Below are 20,846 nucleotides of genomic sequence, written 5' to 3' on the forward strand. Positions count from 1 at the left end.
CAAAATTATGTGGAAAGGTGTTTCAACAGGGGTCACCTGTGCTCATGAACAGTTTGTCGTAATGAATTTCACAACTCTTGGTATTTTGAGTCATATTTGCCTTGTTTATAAGAGTGTCTGGGCGAACAGAAGAAGAGATCTGTACAGTGAGATTGAACTGCTTAGGGCAAGAATACCAGGCTCGTGGGTGATTATGGGGGACTTCAACGCCATCTTGGGCTCTCATGAGAAAACAAAGAGAGCACCGGCTTCGAGGCCATGTCGGGAATTCAGAAACTTCGTAGAGGGGGCTAAACTAATTGAGGTTATTGAACATGGTTCGACGTACACCTAGAGTAATGGGCGCGCAGGTTCGGCTAGGGTGGAAAGTAAGTTGGACCGGTGTTTTATTTCAGAGGAATTTTCTGATTACTGGGAGGTTTTCAGCAGCGCGGTTTTGGCTAGGCACCAATCTGATCATTGTCTGTTAGTCTTCAGATGTGCGCAACGAACAGGCAAGCCGGTGCGGTTTCGGTTTCAGAATATGTGGGTGCAGCATCAGAATTTTCGGGAGGTTATTGCGGATTTCTGGGCCTCTTATGACACGAGACTCCCGCCAATGCAAGCCTTCGATGCGAAGCTGAAACAGCTTCGTGGCATCTTGCGTAGATGGAATAAAGATGTATTTGGAAACCTTGATGCCAGAATCGAAGAAGCTAATGCCGCTCTTATTCAGATCCAAAAAGAAATTTCTGCAACAGGTTTTTCCACGGAACTGCATCAACGTGAGCTTATTGCGCATACTGGGCTTGATGAAGTTCAGCGGCAAAAAGAAACTTACTTGAGGGGTAAAAGCAGAATAAAGTGGCTGAAGGAGGGAGACCGGAACTCGAGTTTTTTCATAAAATTGCTAATATAAGATCAGCCCGCGTCGGTATTAGTTTTCTGCATATTAACAATGAAATCGTCTCGGACCCCCATCGCATTGATATGCATATTGAGGGATATTATAGAGACTTGTTCAAGCAGGACGGAGATTTCCCTCAGGGACTCACGAAAATCTTTGATGTCATCCCGCGCTTGGTAACTGACGTGGAAAATGATGCTCTGACAGCTTGCCCAGATTTATCAGAGGTTCGAAGGGTGGTTTTTGAGATGGACAAGGATAGCTCTCCCGGGCCGGACGGATTCACTGGACAGTTCTTTCAGACATGCTGGGATATAATAGGATCGGACTTATATTCTATGGTTAAAAGCTTCTTCGATACTGGTCAGGTCACTCCGGGTCTGAACTCCAGTTTAATGGCACTCATTCCTAAATTGGATAATGCAGTCTCTATTGATCAGTATAGACCTATTGCCATGAGTAATTTTGGTTATAAAGTTATATCTAAAATTTTGGCAGACAGATTGTCCGGGATTACTACTAGGATTATCTCTCCTAATCAGTTTGGGTTCATAGCAGGGAGAAGTATTCATCAGTGTATTGCTTTGGCCTCAGAGGGTACTAATATGCTTAAAAAGCGCTGCTTCAGAGGCAATATGGCAGTTAAGATAGATATCAGAAAAGCGTTTGACACTCTGGACTGGAATTTTATGTTAACTATGATGGAGGCCTTCGGCTTTTCAGTAAAATTCTTGGACTGGATTCTAAATATCCTTTCTTCCGCGCGCATTTCAATTCTATCTGGTGGTCAAATTAATGGATTGTTCAGCTGCACCAGAGGGGTCAGTCAAGGAGATCCCCTTTCCCCCCCCCTTCTCTTTGCCATTGCAGAAGACTACCTTAGTAGATGGCTTTTGCGCCTTCAGGCCTCGGGGAAACTTGATCCAATGATTTATTCTAGGACTAGTCATTTCTCGACTCATTTACTTTATGCAGATGATGTTCTGTTATTTTGCAAGGCTTCTCTTAGCAATATGCATATGATTAAGGAAGTTTTTGAGGCTTATGGGTCGCTTTCGGGTCAGCATGTGAATTGGAGCAAATCTGAGCTTTTTTTTAGTGACGGTATCTTGGGGCGCAGGAAGGACAGATTGGCCGAAGTGCTTGGTATTAAGTTGGGATCACTCCCTTTTCGTTACTTAGGGGTTCCGTTGTTCATTGGTCTCCCTCACAAACAACATTTACAGGGCTTAATGGATAAGATCCTTTCTCATTTTTCGCGCTGGAAAGGTCACTCTCTATCAATGGCCGGGAGAGCTGCGCTTGTGAACTCGGTGATTTACAGCAGTTTCATCCATTCCTTTATTGTTTACAAGTGGCCCAGGAGCTTGCTTTCCCATATGAACTTATGCATCCGGAACTTCATCTGGACTGGTTCAATTGAGAGCAGGAAATTAGTTACCGTCCCCTGGAGTAAGTGTTGTAAGCCTGTGCAAGAAGGTGGTCTGGGAATGAAGGATCTTTGCATTCTGAATCTCTCTTTGATGGGTAAAATGGCATGGGGGCTTATCAGGGAGGACTCGTTCTGCTTCTTGCTGCTCCGTTCTAGGTTTATCAACTCGGCCGGGATGCTTAGGACTGTTATAACCTCCTCAGTCTGGAACTCGATGAAGGAAGCCTTCAAAAAGCTGAGTTTGCACTGCTTTTGGTGGCTCGGGCGACACTCGAATCTCAGTTTCTGGAACGGGTTGTGGATTAACCCGCCGATTGTGGAACAGTTGGATCTAACAGCTCGTCAAAGGAGAGACGCAACTGAGAAAGTGAGTGACTATTTTCGGAATAGAGAATGGCTTGACCTACCGAATATGCCGAGTGAGACGGAATGCATGATTAGGAATATCAGACAGGGGAATGATAGCGAAGACGTTTGTGTCTGAAAGCCAGCGATTACCGGGGTGTTCAGTGTTAAGCTGTTTTATGCTTGGTTGAGAGGTAGCTCGACAACGCTAAGCTGGTGTCGGTTTATTTGGAACTCCGGCATTCCGCCCTCTCATTCGATAATCTGCTGGAAGGAAGTCATGGGGGCTCTGGCAACTCACGATCGGCTGCGAATTAGGGGTTTTAGCTTTGCTTCACGGTGCTATCTCTGCAGGGCGAGTACTGAATCGGCCAGCCATCTTTTTTTAAACTGTCAGTTTACTATGCAGGTTTGGAACTTAATTGAGTCATTGTTCGGGCGAAGTTTGCACAAAACAGGTTCGCTTATGGAGTTGATTAATGCAGCGATGCGCCAGAATTTTAGCTCGCAAATTAGGACGCTTTGGAGATCGGCGATAGTTAACGCTGTCTGGCTCATCTGGACAACCCGGAATAAAGCGATTTTTGAAGAAGAGGACCCTTGCATTTCTTTGGTTCTGCGGAAACTGTGGCATACAATACAGGAATCTGGTAATCTCGGGCTTGGCTATATGTGGAACTCCACAACGAAGCTGCACGTGATCAATGAACTTCGGCTACCCGCCTTAAGATGTCGCGCGCCGCGAATAATTTCGGTCCGATGGCAACCGCCTCCAGTTTCTTGGATGAAAGTCAATACAGACGCGTCGGTATCTGGTTGTCCTGGCGCAGCTGGTTGCAGGGGAGTATTCGGATCCACGAATGGTGAGTTCACTGGGGCATTCTCTTACCCTTTGGATCCCACCTTTTCATATGCAGCGGAACTATCAGCGGCAATAACAGCCATCAGCATGGCGTTTGACAGAGGGTGGATGCGTCTTTGGCTTGAGAGCGACTCGATGTTCGTCGTTCACTTGTTGCGTAAGAGATCGGGGGCGGTGCCTTGGTTCCTCCGGTAGGACTGGCTAAATTGTCTGAAACAACTAGACGGCATGACTGTGGTGATCTCACACATCTTCCGTGAAGGTAACCAAGTAGCGGACCTTCTTGCCAATCACGGCAGAACGGACACAGCCCTTATATGGTGGACGGACATTCCTCCTTTTTATATATCCGCTATTCTTTGTAATCTAGGAGGAAAGCAAATCTACATATTTGCTTAAACTGTTTGCTTACGTTTTGGTTACCGTGTATTCTTTAGTTCCCTTTTAATAAATTGGTTTAGGGTTTGGGTGCAGAGAGCGGGGGTGCCAGCCTAGCTGGGATGTCCGTAATTTGTGCTCCCTGTTGACCAGCCTTTAATTTAAAAAAAAAAAACATTAGAAAAGTATTGATTGTAATAGTTTATAGAATATATATTGATGTTGCTTCCATTTTAACATAGATTGTAATTCTTTTGTATCGTAGATATAATATTTAATTTTAATTGTAGTTTAATTCAATTTTTGTTTAACCTATATTGTAATTCTTTTGTATCGTAAATATAATATTTAATTTTAATTATAGTTTAATTCAATTTTTGGTTTTTTATTATATTCTAATATATTTCTTAATTAATCTCCTATTTTATTATTATTGTTTCACATAATATTTGGAATATGAAAATGTATTAAAATTCCTAAAATGTACAAATCATTGAGTTTTGTAAAAATAAATAAATCATTCATCTTTAGTTAAAATTCTATAAAAAAAAAGTAGTCAATTATTTTTAAAATTAATTTAATTTGAATTTTCATTAAAAAATATATATATTAATTTTAAATATACATAATATAAATTTTTTTCATAACATGATATAAAATTATTTAAAAGTAAATATGTCAATTTATTTATTTATCTAAATTATATAAAAGTTTCATACCCGTGCATTGTACCGGTTTTCGACTAATTAAATCGGAAACACAATTAATTAAGGAAAGGAAAACATAGAATCCTAGAAGGAAAAGGATTAGGATATGAGTTATATGTAGCAGAAGATATAGTGAAGGAAGTTCTGGTACGGCTGCCGGTGAAATCGCTTATTCGTTTTAAATGCATCTCTAAATCATTGGGCGACATTATTAACAGCCAAGATTTTATCAATTCTCATCTTCTTCAGGCATCTTATTCTCATCACAGGAAGCTCATAACCGTAGAAGAACAGTTTATTCTGGATCGGGATCGGGATGGAAAAAGAATAAGAAATCGAAAACTGTTGTGCTGGAGGATAAACCTTGTTTATCAGTCAAACATTCCTTGTATTGTCACTGCAACGGTTTGGTTCTCTTTTATCTAGCCTCTCATGAACTCTGTCTATGGAATCCGTCCACCAGAGAGCAACGGATACTTCCGGCTTCCCCTTTTTGTCTGAGTACTGATTATCGCACTACCTTGAAGTTGGGTTTCGGTTACGACTCCATTGCTGATGATTACAAGGCTCTATTACTTTTATCATCCAAGACATCACATGACATTCAGGTTTGGATTCTTCCATTCAAGTCAAGAGCTTGGACAAGGTTCAAGGAGGATTTTCCTTTTACTATCCGGCATGGTATTTGTTTTTTTCCATCTAATACTAATAGAGATGGCTTTGCAGATGGTGCTATGCATTTCTTTCTCTATTTTAAGAGACGGGATTATTATAGAATTGTACGATTTGATGTTGTTCAAGAGACCTTCTACATGAAAGCTGGAGATCGAATGATCGGTTTCGAAGTTTTTGGACACGGTTGTCTTTCTATCAAACGACTTAAATTGATTCATCATCCTCCTCCAGATCAAGATCAAGATCAAGATGAGATTCAATTATATGTTAGGACCAAGCCTGATATTTGGACTGAATTATATTCTGTTCCGATGCCTGATCAATTTTCCTCTTCATGTTTAATGTATGCTAGATTGCTGGGATATTCAGATCACCAACCGGATAAACTTCTTCTTTTTTATGATGAAAAGATATATTCTTATCATACTAAGAAGAAAGCTCTCCAACAGATTGCCACATTTATTCACCACACTTTAGATTCCTTTTTATGTCTTGAAAGTCTTGTATCTCCTTTCTAGATATATTTATATCAATCATTTTTACAAAATTCAGTCCTTGTTATAAATAGTAATGTCATATAAATATAAAGGATTTTACACGTAGAAGAACGGTTCAGGAAAGAAAAAGAAAAATCCATAAGGTGAAAAACACAAAAACTAAGGATGGTAATTATAAGATATAACAGTTGCAGCAGCCACCTATAGGAGTCTTATGTCGAATATCGTCTTCAATTGTCTCTAGTTGTGAAATTATCTCTTCAAATGTAGGTCTACATTCTGGATTCTTATGCCAGCACTCTCTAAGAAGCCTAATCAAGTTATAAATAGTAAGCGTTAGTTGTCGATTTCTAATATGACCCGTGTCAAATATTTTTGTTACATACAATCATATATAAATCAAGTGATATGAAAACATGACACATTATACAATTCTTATTTTTATTTCATGAATGTTAATCCATTTTAACATTCCAACCTATGAAATTACTTTTTTAATGTCGCATCATTATATAAGAAAGCGATCAGTATCAAAATAATGTACAAAACAATATAATTTCACTCTTAACATTTGTCAAATGATGCAGTCTGCAAATGATTCTATCTTTTCTGGAAACGTTATGCATATAGTTGTGCATCTTAATCCTTTGTATGGGTATAAATATTACAATAATTTGGAATGAAAATTATCTGTTTGAATTCTAGTGAATATTTTTCTCCATTCATACTATCTATATGCATTAAGAAATCATTGACGTTTAGACCTTTTTAAGTGCATTATTGAAAAGAAGTTTTGCAATTCTGTTCTAAAGTTGATTCCGGTTTCGCTAACAAAAATTAACACATAAATGAATATATTGTCTAGGCGCAAAGTCATACTTCCACCTTTATTATTTATCAGTGATTTTGAGGGTCAGACTGTATGATTAACAGTGTTAACAACACATTCATTCACTTTATTTTATGTGTTAATTTTTGTTAGTGAAATTATAAGTCCATGCCAAATTAGCTCTCCCTAGAAACTTTTAGGCTATTTTAATACATTCTCCCTATAAAAAAAAAAAAAAACCCACCTTTTTAAAATAAGGATAGTACCAAATGACCTCAATGTTTTTGGGGAAGTACTAATTTAGCCCCAACGTACAAAATAGCACAATTTTAGCCTCAACATTTGTGAAACGGTAATTTAGCCCTGGGTAACAGCGCTTTGAGTTAAATTGGTACCATTTCACAAACGTTGAGGTGTCAAATTCCGTTATTCGGGATTAAATTGGTACCATTCCACAAACTTTGAGGTTAAAATGGTGTCATTTTGTACGCTATGGTTAAATTGATACTTCCCAAAAACCTTAAAGCCATTTTGGTACCTTATCTCTTTAAAGTTAAATCTGCTCTATCATTTTTTGGGGAGTGAATACTTAACTTTAATGTACAAATGAAAAATGAACCCCCCAAATTTTTTAAATAAGATCAATTTATCCTATCTAACAAAAATTTGAAGGATTTTCTAAATATCAATTATGTCTATAATATTTATTGTGTTAATACTATTGCAAACAACTCTATCAAAATGCCAACTAAATTTGTCACATATAAGTTAATCACAAAAAATTAGAAACAAAATGCCAAAATGCACGAAAATATTCAGCTTATTGATAAATTTGTTTAAAATATCTAATATGACAGTTGAATGATGATCAAATCAATTTAAAAACATTAAAATTATATCATTTCATACGCTATAAATAAATCAACACTTCTCCAAAAAAAAAAAATTATAAAGTAAATTTAGACCTTATCTTTTAAAATACTCTATGCTCCCTCCAAGGCAAAAACCTCTCCGCAAGTCTCTCCATTCAAATGACATTTGACTTCAAGGCAAAAGCACTCTTCAAGATGCTAAGAGTGTCGTATGATCAATTTGGTTTTTTGGTTTTAAAGTTAGTTAGCAGCATCAATTTAATCTTAAAAAATTTAGAAACTTGATATTTAGAGTCAAATCCGCTCAAAAAATAACATGTATTAATATATAATCGGTAGTTAATTGACACATGTAATTTCCTAATAACGAAACGTATCATTTTGAATTAATTTTATCTCAAATGTCATGTTAAAAATCCAAAATTTAATTTTGAACCAAATTGATATTACTGGCCAACAAAACTAAATTGATACTCAATTCCAAGAAAATCCTATAGCATAGAAATACTTTCATAATTTAGTTCTCTATTCATTACCGTGTCTCTGAAAATCATATCATATAGAATTGCAGTAATTTTGGTGCCTGTGGATGATTTCTCATGGTTGCAGAAAGGTGTTTAATAGAAACTCACTTTTTAATGGATTCAGGATACACATACGAGGATAGGGATGGCCGGGAATCTTCATAAGCCCTCTTGTCTGCAACTTGCTCACCAAGCTCTGCTTTATTTGATGGTCCCCCTTGGAACATCTATAAACTCGCCAAATCAACAATATAAATGATAAATGATAAATGAGATTGACCAAGAGAGATACTAACTTGTATTTATTTAAGAGGTAAATTGCACCCATAGTCCCTTAACCTTGTCATTACTTTCATTATAATCCATGAACGTAAAAACCGGATTGAACTTTGCACTTCACTGACATTATGACCCTTTTACCTTTGATCAAGATGACCACGCAGAAAGCATATGGAAATGATATTATAAGCAATTTTAATTCTTGAACTTTTTTATTTTAATGTTATTTAGAATTTGTTTGATTAGGATATAGAAAGTAACTGTTTGGAGAGAGAAAAATGAAAAATGTGTTCTAAACAACTTTAATTCTTGGACTTTCCTTTTGATGTTGTAATTGTCATTTTGACATGGTCAATAGTAAAAAAGATGTTATGCTAGTAAAGTGCAACGTCCAGGGACCATAATGTCCGGTTTTAGAGTTCAAGAGGGCCATTATAAAAGTAAAGGCAAAGTTGAGGGGATATGGGTGTAATTTACCCTTTATTTAAGTTGTATATGGAATTGTAATTGATTATCATCTATGCTAATGAAAACGGAAACAGATATAGAAACGAAACTGAGAAACGATATTTGTAAAAAATAAAAAGTATAAGAAACGAAAACGTAGAAATAATACTAATAAAAAAATATATCAATATATCAATAAATTTTTAAAATTATAAGAATAGATGTTTTCGGTCCAACATAGATCATCTTGGAATTTATCAAATAAAAACAATTCCCAAATTTTGATTCCATTACCTCATGCACTATAAGAGCAAAAGAGAAGACATCAACACTCTTCCCATAAGATTCTCGACGATAAACCTCAGGTGCCATATAACGATCTGAAATTGATATAAAAGATCTTTAGAATAAGAAAGATGACCTTTACATAAGAAAGTTTTGCTTCATCAGCAAAGAAGATTCTTACATGAACCCGTTCCTCCAGTCATCTTATAGCCAGAATCCTTGTCCTGTGCAATCTTGCTTAAGCCAAAGTCTGTAACCTTTAGGTGTCCAGATTCATCTTGCAGAACGTTCCTTGGAGTGATAAAGTGAACTAAGAACAGTGAGAATTATTTTTTCTTTCTTAAAAAATTAGAGTAAACTATATCCATCCATAGCTCATAACCATGGAGCTACTAACATTATTGCCTCTAAACTTCATTACTTGATATAAAAGTCAGTGAACTTTGCTTTATTGTACATTAAAGTCCAAATCAACAAAAATCCATAAAAATGATTAATGAATGATGATCTTGACAAGTTTGACTACATCATTAACTCTTTTCTATACATGTCATTTTACCCTCATCATTTCGTTAAGTTTTGAATGGATGTTTGTTGATTTGGACTTTCATATTACAGTTATGTAAAGTTCAAGGATTTATATATTAAGAAATGAAGTTTAGGGATCATAATATTTAGTAGTATAATTTAGAAGCTATGAATGCAAATCCTAAAAAAATTTACATTTCTACTACTTGCTTACCAGTAATAGAGATATGAGGGCAGTATTGAAAATAACCAGAAAAAGGTTTGATGCTTTGATATATAATACAACATAATCATATGAATTTTACCTTGGTGTCAAATCCCGGTGTATTATAGCATGTGGTTTGTGTTGATGCAGATAATTCATGCCTCTACAAATTAGTAACTAATTATGGATAAACAGTTGGAGTTAAAGTCCATTTAGTTAACTACACAGTCACGGCATGCAAATTCAGATTCAGAAAAAGGAAAGAAGTGTCAATATTTATCATCAGAATGGTTCCAAAATGCTCAACTCAATTCAACTAAGCCTTACTATTAATTTGAAGTAGCTTACTTTATTGTACTTGAATATCATGCCCTGTCTATGGAAGGAGAATAATATCCTCCTTTTTCTAGTAAATTTAACAGAAAAAGAATTCAGAACTCTAAAAATTGAAGCTCTTGTGAACAATGAATGATAGTTCTCAGGAGTCATAATCATATATGTTTGTAAGCATGTGTAGTTTAGATGCTCATAATTTATGTTCAAATTGAGAAGAATTTTGATGTTAGTCGTTAGATATATGGGGAAAATTCTAAAGAAGGTTATTGGAGTTGATGAAGGTATTAAGAAGCAAAATATGTGGTTGTCATCATCTATTTATTTAGAATGTTGTAACTCTACAATAACAAAGAAATTGTAAAACAGGAAAAGGGTGAGTTAGTAGAAAGGAAGAGAAAATACATGACAAAAAAAATGTGTTTGATTTCTGCAGAGATCTTTCGTTTACATATAAATGTTTTATGTTGATTACTGAAATTTTCTATCTCTATTTATGGTATTTGCACTATGTCTTATCTATGCTATTGCACTGTTTTCTTCCTCGTATTTCTAATCATGTTTTCTGTTCATATCAAGCTCGATTGTACCTGTGACGTGTTTTTGAAGTTGTCTTGTTCATGTGTTTTTGTTTCTATGATGAGTGTTTCTGAAATGATTGCATTTATGGTTCCATATGTTGGGCTCCAATCGTTATGTTTGATGGTTCTTCAACTCTAATGGTGTTTTTCATGATCTTCTTATCTTTGACATAATGTTCATGAACAATTGGAAAGACCTAAGCAAGTCTTAGACAGCAGGTTATGAAAAGGACCTTAGCAAGTCCTAAAGGTGCAACTTATGGAGAGAACAAGCATGTCTCTAAACTGCTAAACCTATGTTCATGAAGTTTACATGTCCAACAACCGCAAAAAAAAATGGATGGATAAACCAGCATCTCTCTAAACTGAAAATTGATGTTGGTGAAGGGAGCTCAGAAAGTCTATAAAACTGCTAGAAATGGAAACTTGTTCTATGATGGGTATGATTTACTGGAAAAGAAATCCGTATGGTTGCAGAAATTGATTGCGAGAAGTTAAAGAGAAGAAGAATCTGCCATCATCTTTGCATTATGAGGGTTGCAGCAAGTGGAAGATGAGAAGGCAGATAGGTCAAGAAGAAGAATTGAACTTCATTCTAGTAACATCTCATCAAGGGGAGTGTTAAAATGGATGAAGATTTCTTGTGTTAAAAATATGGAGAAAATTCTAGAAAAGGTTATTGGATTTGATGAAGATGCTAAGAAGTAAAATATGTGGTTGTCATCATATCATATATGCAAACAGTTGTAACTACTATAAAAAGGAAAATGTAAAACTGGAAAAGGGTGAGTCGGCAGAAAGAAAGAGAGGAAGACAGGGAAAATGAAAAAGGACAGAAAAAAAATGTGTGCTTGATTTCTGCAGAGAACTTGTTCTTTTGTTTACATATATATGTTTTATGTTATTAAATTAAAGTTCTATATGTCGATTAATGAAGTTTTCTATATGTATTCATGTTTACTGTCCATATCAAGCTCAAAACTTTAAACAATATGTTGTAAAAATAACAGTCTACAGACAAAAAAGAAAGAAAATCAGTATAGGCCAAGCAAGCAAGCAAGTAAAAGTACATCTTTCAAACTTCATTTAGAGACCACAAAGTACATCTTTCAAACTTCAAGTGAATAAACTTCTACCTTGCAATATCTAACGCATAGGAAACTGCTGTTTGTGAATCAAGTCTTCCCTTCCTTTTCAGAATGTCATACAAACTTCCCTAGCATATTTGCACGGGTAAAATTGGAATGAAGTTCGTGTTAATTTATACTATCATCTTTAATATGAGAAAACTTACATTGCAAAGATATTCTGTTAGGAATATTAACCGATCAGAGTGCTTCAAAACACCAAGAAACTGAACTATATTAGGGTGGCGCAACTTTTGCCACAAGCCCAGTTCCTTCAGAAAGGTCTTCCTGTGAAATGATAGATGATAGCAAACAGAAAACGAGGACACAATACTTTAGCAATATTGTATTAGACTTAATTCCGGACCTAGCGGATCCTTGTTTGCTATAAGCTGTACATTTCTAAGATAATAATTGATATAGATTTTCAATATAAACTTGCCCATGTGTTTTTGCGTTTATTTTTGTGTGAGAGAAAAGGAGGGAGCTAGTTACACAATTCTAGAGCCCAGACTATGAGACTCACTTCACTTTTGGATTTGATGCAATGGAGGAACGTATAGTCTTGGCTGCTACTTCTGTACCACGCCATTTCACTAAATATACTTCACCATATGCTCCCTGCTTGAATTGATATTTTAAAGCAGAGTATTATTACCAATAAAATAACTATGTAAAGGCAACTAGGTTAAATACACAAATGGAACTTCTCTAGCTTAAACAGGAATTACTTCTCCAATAAGTATTGCATCATCCATATCCACTTCATCGCAATCAATCTCATAGCATGGCATGTGGGAATCAAGTCCTACCTGTCCAACCAAAATGATTCACTTGACTCAAAAAAGTAAAAAATTCAAGTAGAAAGAATTAAGTACCATTAGATGTATACATGTTATACACCAGCAAATTCTGACTGACAGAGCTAAGCGTATCTGCTAATAGTAACTTACGAGTAACAGAAAGACTTATGCAATAACTTTGAACAAAGTCACACTTGGTTTTTGCTTTTACACAACAAATTCTTAATATTGAGTCACTGATAAAGTGATAATAGCATTAGAAGATGTTATTAGGCATTTTGATATTTGATATTCAGATACGATGTGCATTACCGGATCTATTCCACCACGATTTTCCAGTATCTTGCAAATATCTTCATGACCAGAGCTACGAGCATCTGACAATGGCTGGGAAAATTCAAATATCAATATGCAAGTATACCAATAATCATTATTCATCGAAATATTCTTTTGTGAATTAATGTGAGAGAGAAAAGGAAACTAACAAGAATGCTGCATGCCATAAATAAGCAATTACTAACATGTTAAGCAAGTAGAGGAAACTTCTTTTACAGTGATGCACATTTGGACAAGAAATCAAAAATTAGCAAACTAATTTGAACATTAAAAGGTGTCAACCTGCAGGATCTCTTTTCCTAATCATTATATAGAGGGAGCCAGCAGAAATGATTTTCTCAGGATTTACATTTGAACTTTGAACTTCTTAGAGGTGTGGATATGGTAATTAGGGAACACATAAAAGGTGCAAGTAGATAAAAGATGAAGTGTATAATGAATTGACCTGTTAACTGGTTTTGCCATCTGCTAGACAACAAAACATACATGGCACAAAATTATGGATGCATTTTTAGAATCAATTAACTTACTGTGCGACCCCACCGGTCTGCAGAATTCACATCAGCTCCTTTCTCAAGAAGTAAGACCACTATCTCAGTGCAGCCTTCGCAGGATGCTAAATGAAGAGCTGTTCTCTTATCATAATCCGCAAAATTGGGCTCAACACCTTTTTCTAACTCCTGCATCACCCCAAATTTGTCACCCTTACTGGAACAATGGAGCAGCCTATATGGACTTTCTGAGTCATTTGTTCGCTGATGCATCCTCTGCCACATATCCAATGGTGAAAATTCATTTGCTTGCAACATACAGAAAATAATAGAAATATATTTCATGTTCATTTCTTAATGTAAAGGAAATTTAATCTCTGTAGATAAAGCAGTAAGTGTACTTAGATATATGAGCTTGTTGCTTGGGTGCATGTTGAAATTCTAAAATCTAATTAGACTAAATACAAATATCAGACAACATAAATGTCCCAATCATGTGCTTTGCATAACTATTAACCAGAAATCTCCTGCAAGTTGTACATTCACAGCAAATTTTTCATGACAACCATTTCCAAGGCAGTAGTTATGACAGAAAGAACTAATAATACCCCACCATACTAGTATGAGATAAAACATAAGAATGTCTTCTGCCTATGTTGCACAGAATCAGAATCAGAATCAGAAAAGGACTCCAGGAAACGTTATTTATAAAACATAGTCTTCATAATCATAACATAGCCAGGAAACAGATTTGGAAATGGAAACGAACATGAAACCCTACTGAAGAGGATTTTACATGCAACATAGTTTTTGCATTCACAAACTATCTCTTATCTCTGATGGTACTAAACAGACTGTTCACCATAATTAATCTTACTAACAAATGAAAAATCCTTAACTAAGTAGTAATATAGACCTTGCAGACAATCTAACCATGAAAAGACTGAATTCAGTTAATTTAATTACGAGAGAAAGACAACCCCTTAAAGTTTCACACAGCAGATCATCAAAATGAAAATTTCTTATAATTGCTTTTCATTTTTTGGCAAATCATCACACAGATAATCGGTGTAAACATCTACAGCACTTCTCCATTCAAGTAAAACATCCAAAAAGAAAGAAAAAGTAAGCGGAAAATACTACAAAGAGAAATTAAGTACCTTACGTGGAGATGGTCCGCAAATTTCCATGAATCGGAGAGAACCAGTGAAAGTAAAACCTCAGCCCAGAAAAATCAAATCAAATTATATCAGAATAATCTCAAAAGATATAAACAAAAAGAGAATTGAAAAAATAGTATGTATAATTGCTCCCGTTGAAGAAACAGTGAAGTAAAAGTAATCAAGCTTTTATTGAATATGGTAGCAGTTAATAAAATTTTGATGACTGTAATTATTATAATAAAACTCCAAAATGTGTACTCATCCATTCGGATTCACCAATGCTATCATTTTGTCTGTAGCTCTTCGAGAGATTTCCTCTGCAAATATCAACAGCTTGGATTTCTTCGTCTGCGGAGATTGGAGTATGAATCTCAACTACGCGTTCGGTGCTGACAAAACGAGAAAATCCTAACTTATTAAATTTTCTCGCCAACCAAACGCCATTTTCGTTTTTCATTTCCCTTCAATTTTGTCTGTAAATTTGGCGGGCAGGCGGGATTCACTTACTAAACGACAACGTTTCGTAAGCAGCTGTGAGGGCATAGATGTAGCTTTAAGACCTCCTCACTGGTGCGGGTACCCGCCCGGCGCACCAGATCCGTCCCAATGAATCAAGTTTGAACCAAAAAAAATACATAGAAATTCATTTTTTTAAAATTATCTATAAATCATTATTTTTATATTTTAAAGATTTTTTTTTAAAATATATTTTAAAGATTAAGATTTATAAATTATGAGTCTAACATATATTTTTATAAGGTTTAAAATTTATAAATTAAGATCTAAAATTTTTAAATTATGGTATAAAAACATGTGATATAAAAAAAAATCTTTTTTTTTAAATCAATTTTAATAATATAATTTAGTTGTAATCTTCTACCTAATTATGATTTTTATTAAATTTTATAAAAATTACAAGACCAATCCAATTCAACTCATCCTATTAATTATTAATTTACAAATAAAATACTTACTTTTAAGTTTATATTTTATTTTTTATTCTTAAAAAACCACATATATCTCCAAACCCGTTTAAAATAAAAGCGAACTGAGTTGGATTTGGATTAAGTATTGTTTTCCTAAAACCCGTTGGACCTGTCCTAGTATGATCTATGAATAATATTTAAGCTAAAACTATTCACGAGTCTATGTATTTGCCCGACCTCTTAGACCCGTATCCAATGAGTTAAGAAAAAATGACATGTGACACGGCCTAATCCATACCCAACTAAACCCTCCTATTTTTGGTGGGGTTATAATTTATGAAAATAAAATGGATTAGCTTGTTATATTAATATTAATTAATTTATATATTAAGTATCAGCTTAGTTCGAACTTATCTAAATTAATAACGAGTTAGATTTGGTTTGGACTCAGTCCGAACTCAATCCGATCTATAAATAAATCTAATTTAAATGAGAATCGGTGGATGATACTTCAAATTATTTAATTGTCCACGGTCAAAAGCAAACCTAATCTTATTCTCGGGTCGGGATGAGTTTATACATAAAAATGTTTATTCCAAGTAAATTCAGTCGCTATTGATTTATGAAAATTCATGGTCAATTTTAAAAATCAAATCCAAATCTACCTCACATAGTCTACCGTATGAATTCTATTTAAAAATAGAAATTGAAAATTATATTTAAAAATAATTAAGAAATATATATAAATTAAAATTTTAATTCTAAATTTATATATTTTTAATAATATAATATAGGCCTAATAATACTCCTCCGGCCCTTTTAACTTGTCCAAATTGGTCATTTTACCCCATCAACTTATCGAATGTCCTATTTACCCTCTTAACTCCATAAAAGTGTTATTTCTCACCCCCTCAATTTGTCAATTTATCCCTCCAACTCATAGAATATCCTATTTACCTCATTCACTTCATAAAAGTGGTATTTTTCACCCCTCAACTTGTCCATTTACCCCCTCCCCAACTCATAGAATGTCTTATTTACCCCCTTAACTCCATAAAAGTGGTATTTCTCACCCCTTACAATCCGTTATCGAGACCTAAATTGATACATTTTTTAAATGTTAAACCTATATTGGTGCTATTTTGTACGTGTAACCTAAATTGATACTTTCCCAAAATCATAAGCCTATTTTGGTACCTTTTCCCTACATATAATGTATTTAACTTGTTTATATTAATGTTCTTGTTTTTTATCAAAAAAAAAAAAATGTTCTTGTTATTTGTATCTTTTATTCATTCTTTCTCTTTTCAACTTTTTTTTGCTAGTTAAATTTTGATTATCTAATTATTGTAATACAATATTATTATAATAGATACATGAAGGATCGATATAATTATCAAATGAAAACAAAATAAAAAGTTGATATTAAAAATATATATTTTCAAACTCATTTGAATAAGTGCGTATTAATTTTGCACTATAAAGGGGTAAGAAATATCACTTTTATGGAGTTAAGGGGTAAATATTATCATAAGGGGTAAGAAATACCACTTTTATGGAGTTGATGTGGTAAATAGAACATTCAGATAAGTTGAGGAGGGGTAAAATGACTAATTTGGACAAGTTAAGGGGGTGGAAAATATCATTTCTATGGAGTTAAGGGGGGTAAATAGGACATTCGATGAGTTGGAGGGGTAAAATGACCGATTTGAACAAATTAAGGGGGCTGGAGGAGCATTAGGCCTATAATATATTGAGGTTGGAGGAATAGCTTCATCATCTGATTTTAAAGGTTAACCTGAACTGAAATAGATTACATGAATATATTTTGATGTCAAATTATAAAAATGTAGAATAAGTTAAAAAATACTACTAGAATCATGAAGGGTAATATTACTCGGTTTTGATCACATGGTCCTTAATGACCATGCAGTATTTGGTCATTCGATCTAGGCTTATTAGAATCCTAAGATGGTTATTCAAAACATCCTGCGGCTTAGATTTAATAAGCCTGGATCTAACGGTGAATGACCAAATTCACTTGGTCATTAAGGTCCATGTGAATATTTCTGAATATTACTTTACTGTTATTAGTGACGCGGTGATTGTAAATCAATGCAAGGGTTTGATAAAAGGACGGTCTTTTTGAAAGTCTCATATCCATGTGGGTTTGGCCCTTTAATGTGTTAGAAACATAGTATAATATATAAATAGATATTTAATAATTAATATTAATACCTAATTAGGGAATGTACTACAGTGATCTGGGCAGCCTTCGGGAGTTCTCGTGGTTCTCGGCTATCATCTCTGTGCGGGGAGCGGTCCCTGTGAACACTCCGACGATCAAGACAGTTAGATGTTCGGGACGATTACCAAAGGGAAACAATCGAAGAGCTTAAAGGGTACCCGATTGAGTAGTGAGTTCAAAAGTGTCTTTACCTTCCCTATGTTGGGTGTATTTATAGTGAGTTGAGATGGTTTAATGGGCCTTGCTCCTTGGGCCTTGTGATATTCTGAATAAAGTAGTCCCCCCCCCCCCCCCGCGAACAGGTATGGCAAGCATTTCATGCGAGTGGCAGAGCGAGTACCATAAAGCAACGTGATCGACTAGCGAAATGGCGGCAGCGTAAAGTGGTCAGTTTTAAATTGAAGAGATTCCTCAATTTCCACGCCTGTTCTTTAAGGGCTACTGTTGTAGCATTAAATGCGACATTTACTCTCTCTTGCACGCATCGCTAGATGTCTTGGAGGGAGTGCTTTGCCGGCTCCTTTACTCTTTGCCCTAGTATAAATATTGGGATAGTGATTTCTTCTCATCTTCTGTTTGCGATTTTTCTTGGTGACTCGTCTCTTTCAACTGGAATCCCATCTTTTGCGAAAGTTGGGTCGCCGCTCCGTGGAGTTCGACCGTCTGTAAGTTGGAGTGTCCGGTATTTTAGTGCTTCTCGTGCCACCTGGGGAAGCTTTTTCTGGCCGTTTCTCCTCTTGCTTTTCTCGAAGGTCAGTCATACCTTCCTATTTCTGTCTTTGCTTTACTATTTTCTTTGGGGAGAGGGAGTATGTCAAAGGGTTCTTCCCGGGGAGCCTTCAGATGATTGTCGCCTGTTACTCCGAGTGATTTCACGCTTCGTGACGCATCGCGGACCCACTCTTCGAAGTGGAAAAGGCGGATAGAATTGGAAGGGGAAAGTAGTTCCCCTGTTGTAAAGGCGAAAAAGAAGAAGTCGGTCATGCGAAGAGCTGTACCGAGTAGGGAACGACCTGTTGGTGGTGTACGCCCTAGTGCTCTTGAGGTTGTGGTGGTTGTGCCGAATGGTTTAATAATGTCGACTCGTCATTTGGGTACATTATACGAAGACATGAGGGCCAAGTTATGGACGAGGCAAGCGGGTGCGGCGGGTACCGATGGTAGGCGCTTTGAGCGGGTGGAGCGTCCGAGGAGGCCAGAGTCGTTCGATGTAGAGGACGCCTACAATATTATTGTGTCCGCAGACTTAGCCTCTATCTCCGCGGTTTATCGAATAGGTCAGCCGTACGAATTGGCTGCACTGGACGAGGAGGATCATGCTCATCATGCGGGTGGGGCCAATGAACTGATGGTTTACAAGGAACAGTTTGAATCTGGGATGCGGCTCCCCCTTCTTCCTTTCTTCGTGGAGGTCCTGAAGGAATACGACCTTTGTCCTGGCCAAATTCACCCGAACGGATGGCGGATGATGGTCGAGTTCTACTCCTTGTGTCGGTCAGCGGGATTTCTAGCAACTAGTCTTGTATTTCATCAGTTCTTCCGGGCGAATAAAGGACCACGATCTCAGCATGTTACCTTTTCTCATCAGAAATTCAAAGTGATAGGGGGTCTGAAAGATAAAGTAAATGAATTTAGGCATCACTTCCTGCTTGTCCGGAAGCTGGACGGGGACTTTCCATTCCGAGTAGTCTGGAATGAGGATCCCATGGATTCTGGTTGGTGGCTGAGGCCTCAAGAGATGTTGGAATCGGAGACCCAGTTGGTGAAGTATCTGAAAGCCTTGCCCGCGGGAAAGGATCAGAAACAGGATGTGGACGAACTCGTCGATCACTTCCTTGCCTCAGGTTATTACATCTGGAATTAGTGGCGGATGGCTCAGCTGCGGGGTTAGGTGGCGTCGGACTTTGAGAAGTGGAAAAAAGGGTATAATTTCTCAGTCGATGAACTTGCCGAGTTGGAGTCGATAACCGTGAACGTTGCTGTCGTAGGTGAGGCGTGCGGGTGGTTTAGGTGTTATAGTGATTCTGTTTTTTCATGGAAATTTGCTAAATCTTTGACTCCTTTGTTGTTTATTTTGTACAGGTGCTGGGAATCCTCGGGTGAGCATGGATTTTGATCCGGATGAGTTTGGTGTTGGTATCGAGAATACTGAGGAAGCTTTTGCTGGTGCTTCAGCCTTGTTGGCGTCCTTTTCATCGCTTGAAGATGCAAATCAGGTGATCTATAGTATGGGTGGGGTACTATCCGCGGCTGAGGATGGGGATATGGCTGCAGAGGTCCCCGAGGGGCTTCCCGTGAAAGAAATCGAGTTGATTAAGGCCGGGGAGGAACCCGAGGTTGTGCTTGAAGATAGTTTGGCTGGTGAGGGTCAGATTGAGGCTGTGTCGTCCCGGAAGCAAAAAATAAGCAAAGGGAAAGAAGTGATGGGGAGCGAGAAGGAAGGGTTGGTCGCGGATGACGGTGTTGGTGGTGCTAGCGAGAGCTCAAAATGAACACGTGCCGAGGAGGAGGCCCAGTTGATGGCAGACCTAGTTGACAGGGTGGGAGATCATCCAGAGATGGTGAAGAGGATGGATGTGAAGCTAGCGAAGTTTCGCGAGTTCGTTATGGGGCTGTCGGTGCATGCGGACATGATGACGTCGGACTTGGCGTGGGCGATGGCGCGGGTTGCCAGGGTCCCTAGAGAGTCATTTCGGATGGATGGGTTATCGAAGATGAATCTGGGGATAGAGACTTTGTAGGCGCTTGGTGTGGTAAGTTTTCCTTAATATGTTGTGATTTATTTAAAGATTAGAGTCCCATTGTGTTGTTTGTTTCGCAGGCCACCGCGAATGCTAATATGGTGTTCGACATATGTGTGAATGATGAGAAAGTGTTCTGGGAGATGGAGTAGGGTCTGCGAGGTGCTGTGGCCGAGCTGGAGGTGGCGAGTGTAAAGTTGGCTAGTGTTGGCGAGTTGCTGGAGCGTCATGAAACAAAGATTGCCAGCTTGTCCGATCAGCTGGCGGAGGAAAAGATGAAAAATACCGAGCTGCTGCAGGCGTTGTCGCGCGATGCCGAAAAGCTGCGCTGTCGTAAGTTGCTGTT

At 36.8% G+C, this 20,846-nt stretch overlaps 1 protein-coding gene across 2 annotated transcripts; it reads right to left on the reverse strand.

Moving 5' to 3' along the window:
- Positions 1-5,821: 5,821 nt before the first annotated feature.
- On the reverse strand, positions 5,822-15,177 carry LOC136220367 (serine/threonine-protein kinase 12-like). 2 transcript variants are annotated; one of them, XM_066008188.1, is made up of 12 exons: positions 14,583-15,177; positions 13,462-13,698; positions 12,908-12,982; positions 12,524-12,604; positions 12,319-12,413; positions 11,960-12,080; positions 11,802-11,881; positions 9,852-9,914; positions 9,200-9,309; positions 9,028-9,113; positions 8,143-8,234; positions 5,822-6,093 (listed from the first exon to the last, which is right to left on the reverse strand). In XM_066008188.1, exons 1-12 carry the CDS (start codon positions 14,610-14,612, stop codon positions 5,955-5,957), a joined length of 1,209 nt encoding a protein of 402 aa, XP_065864260.1. In that variant the 5' UTR covers positions 14,613-15,177; the 3' UTR covers positions 5,822-5,954. The 2 variants fall into 2 exon arrangements, with proteins under 2 accessions (XP_065864260.1, XP_065864259.1); XM_066008187.1 differs by having other exon boundaries at positions 8,116-8,234.
- Between the last annotated feature and the right edge of the window lie 5,669 nt (positions 15,178-20,846).

The sequence above is a fragment of the Euphorbia lathyris genome, chromosome 2, assembly GCF_963576675.1.
Source record: "Euphorbia lathyris chromosome 2, ddEupLath1.1, whole genome shotgun sequence".
In the NCBI taxonomy this organism is placed as follows: Eukaryota; Viridiplantae; Streptophyta; class Magnoliopsida; order Malpighiales; family Euphorbiaceae; genus Euphorbia; species Euphorbia lathyris.

Bases quoted from the DNA above. Each gene is read 5' to 3' on its own strand.
- LOC136220367 (XM_066008187.1), bottom strand. From the start codon at position 14,612: ATGGAAATTTGCGGACCATCTCCACGTAAG. The intron at 9,915-11,801 runs GTAGAAGTTTAT...ACTAATTTGTAG, and splicing joins TATGCGTTAGATATTGCAAG to AGGCATGAATTATCTGCATC. The intron at 9,310-9,851 runs GTAAAATTCATA...TATCACTCCAAG, and splicing joins CACCGGGATTTGACACCAAG to GAACGTTCTGCAAGATGAAT.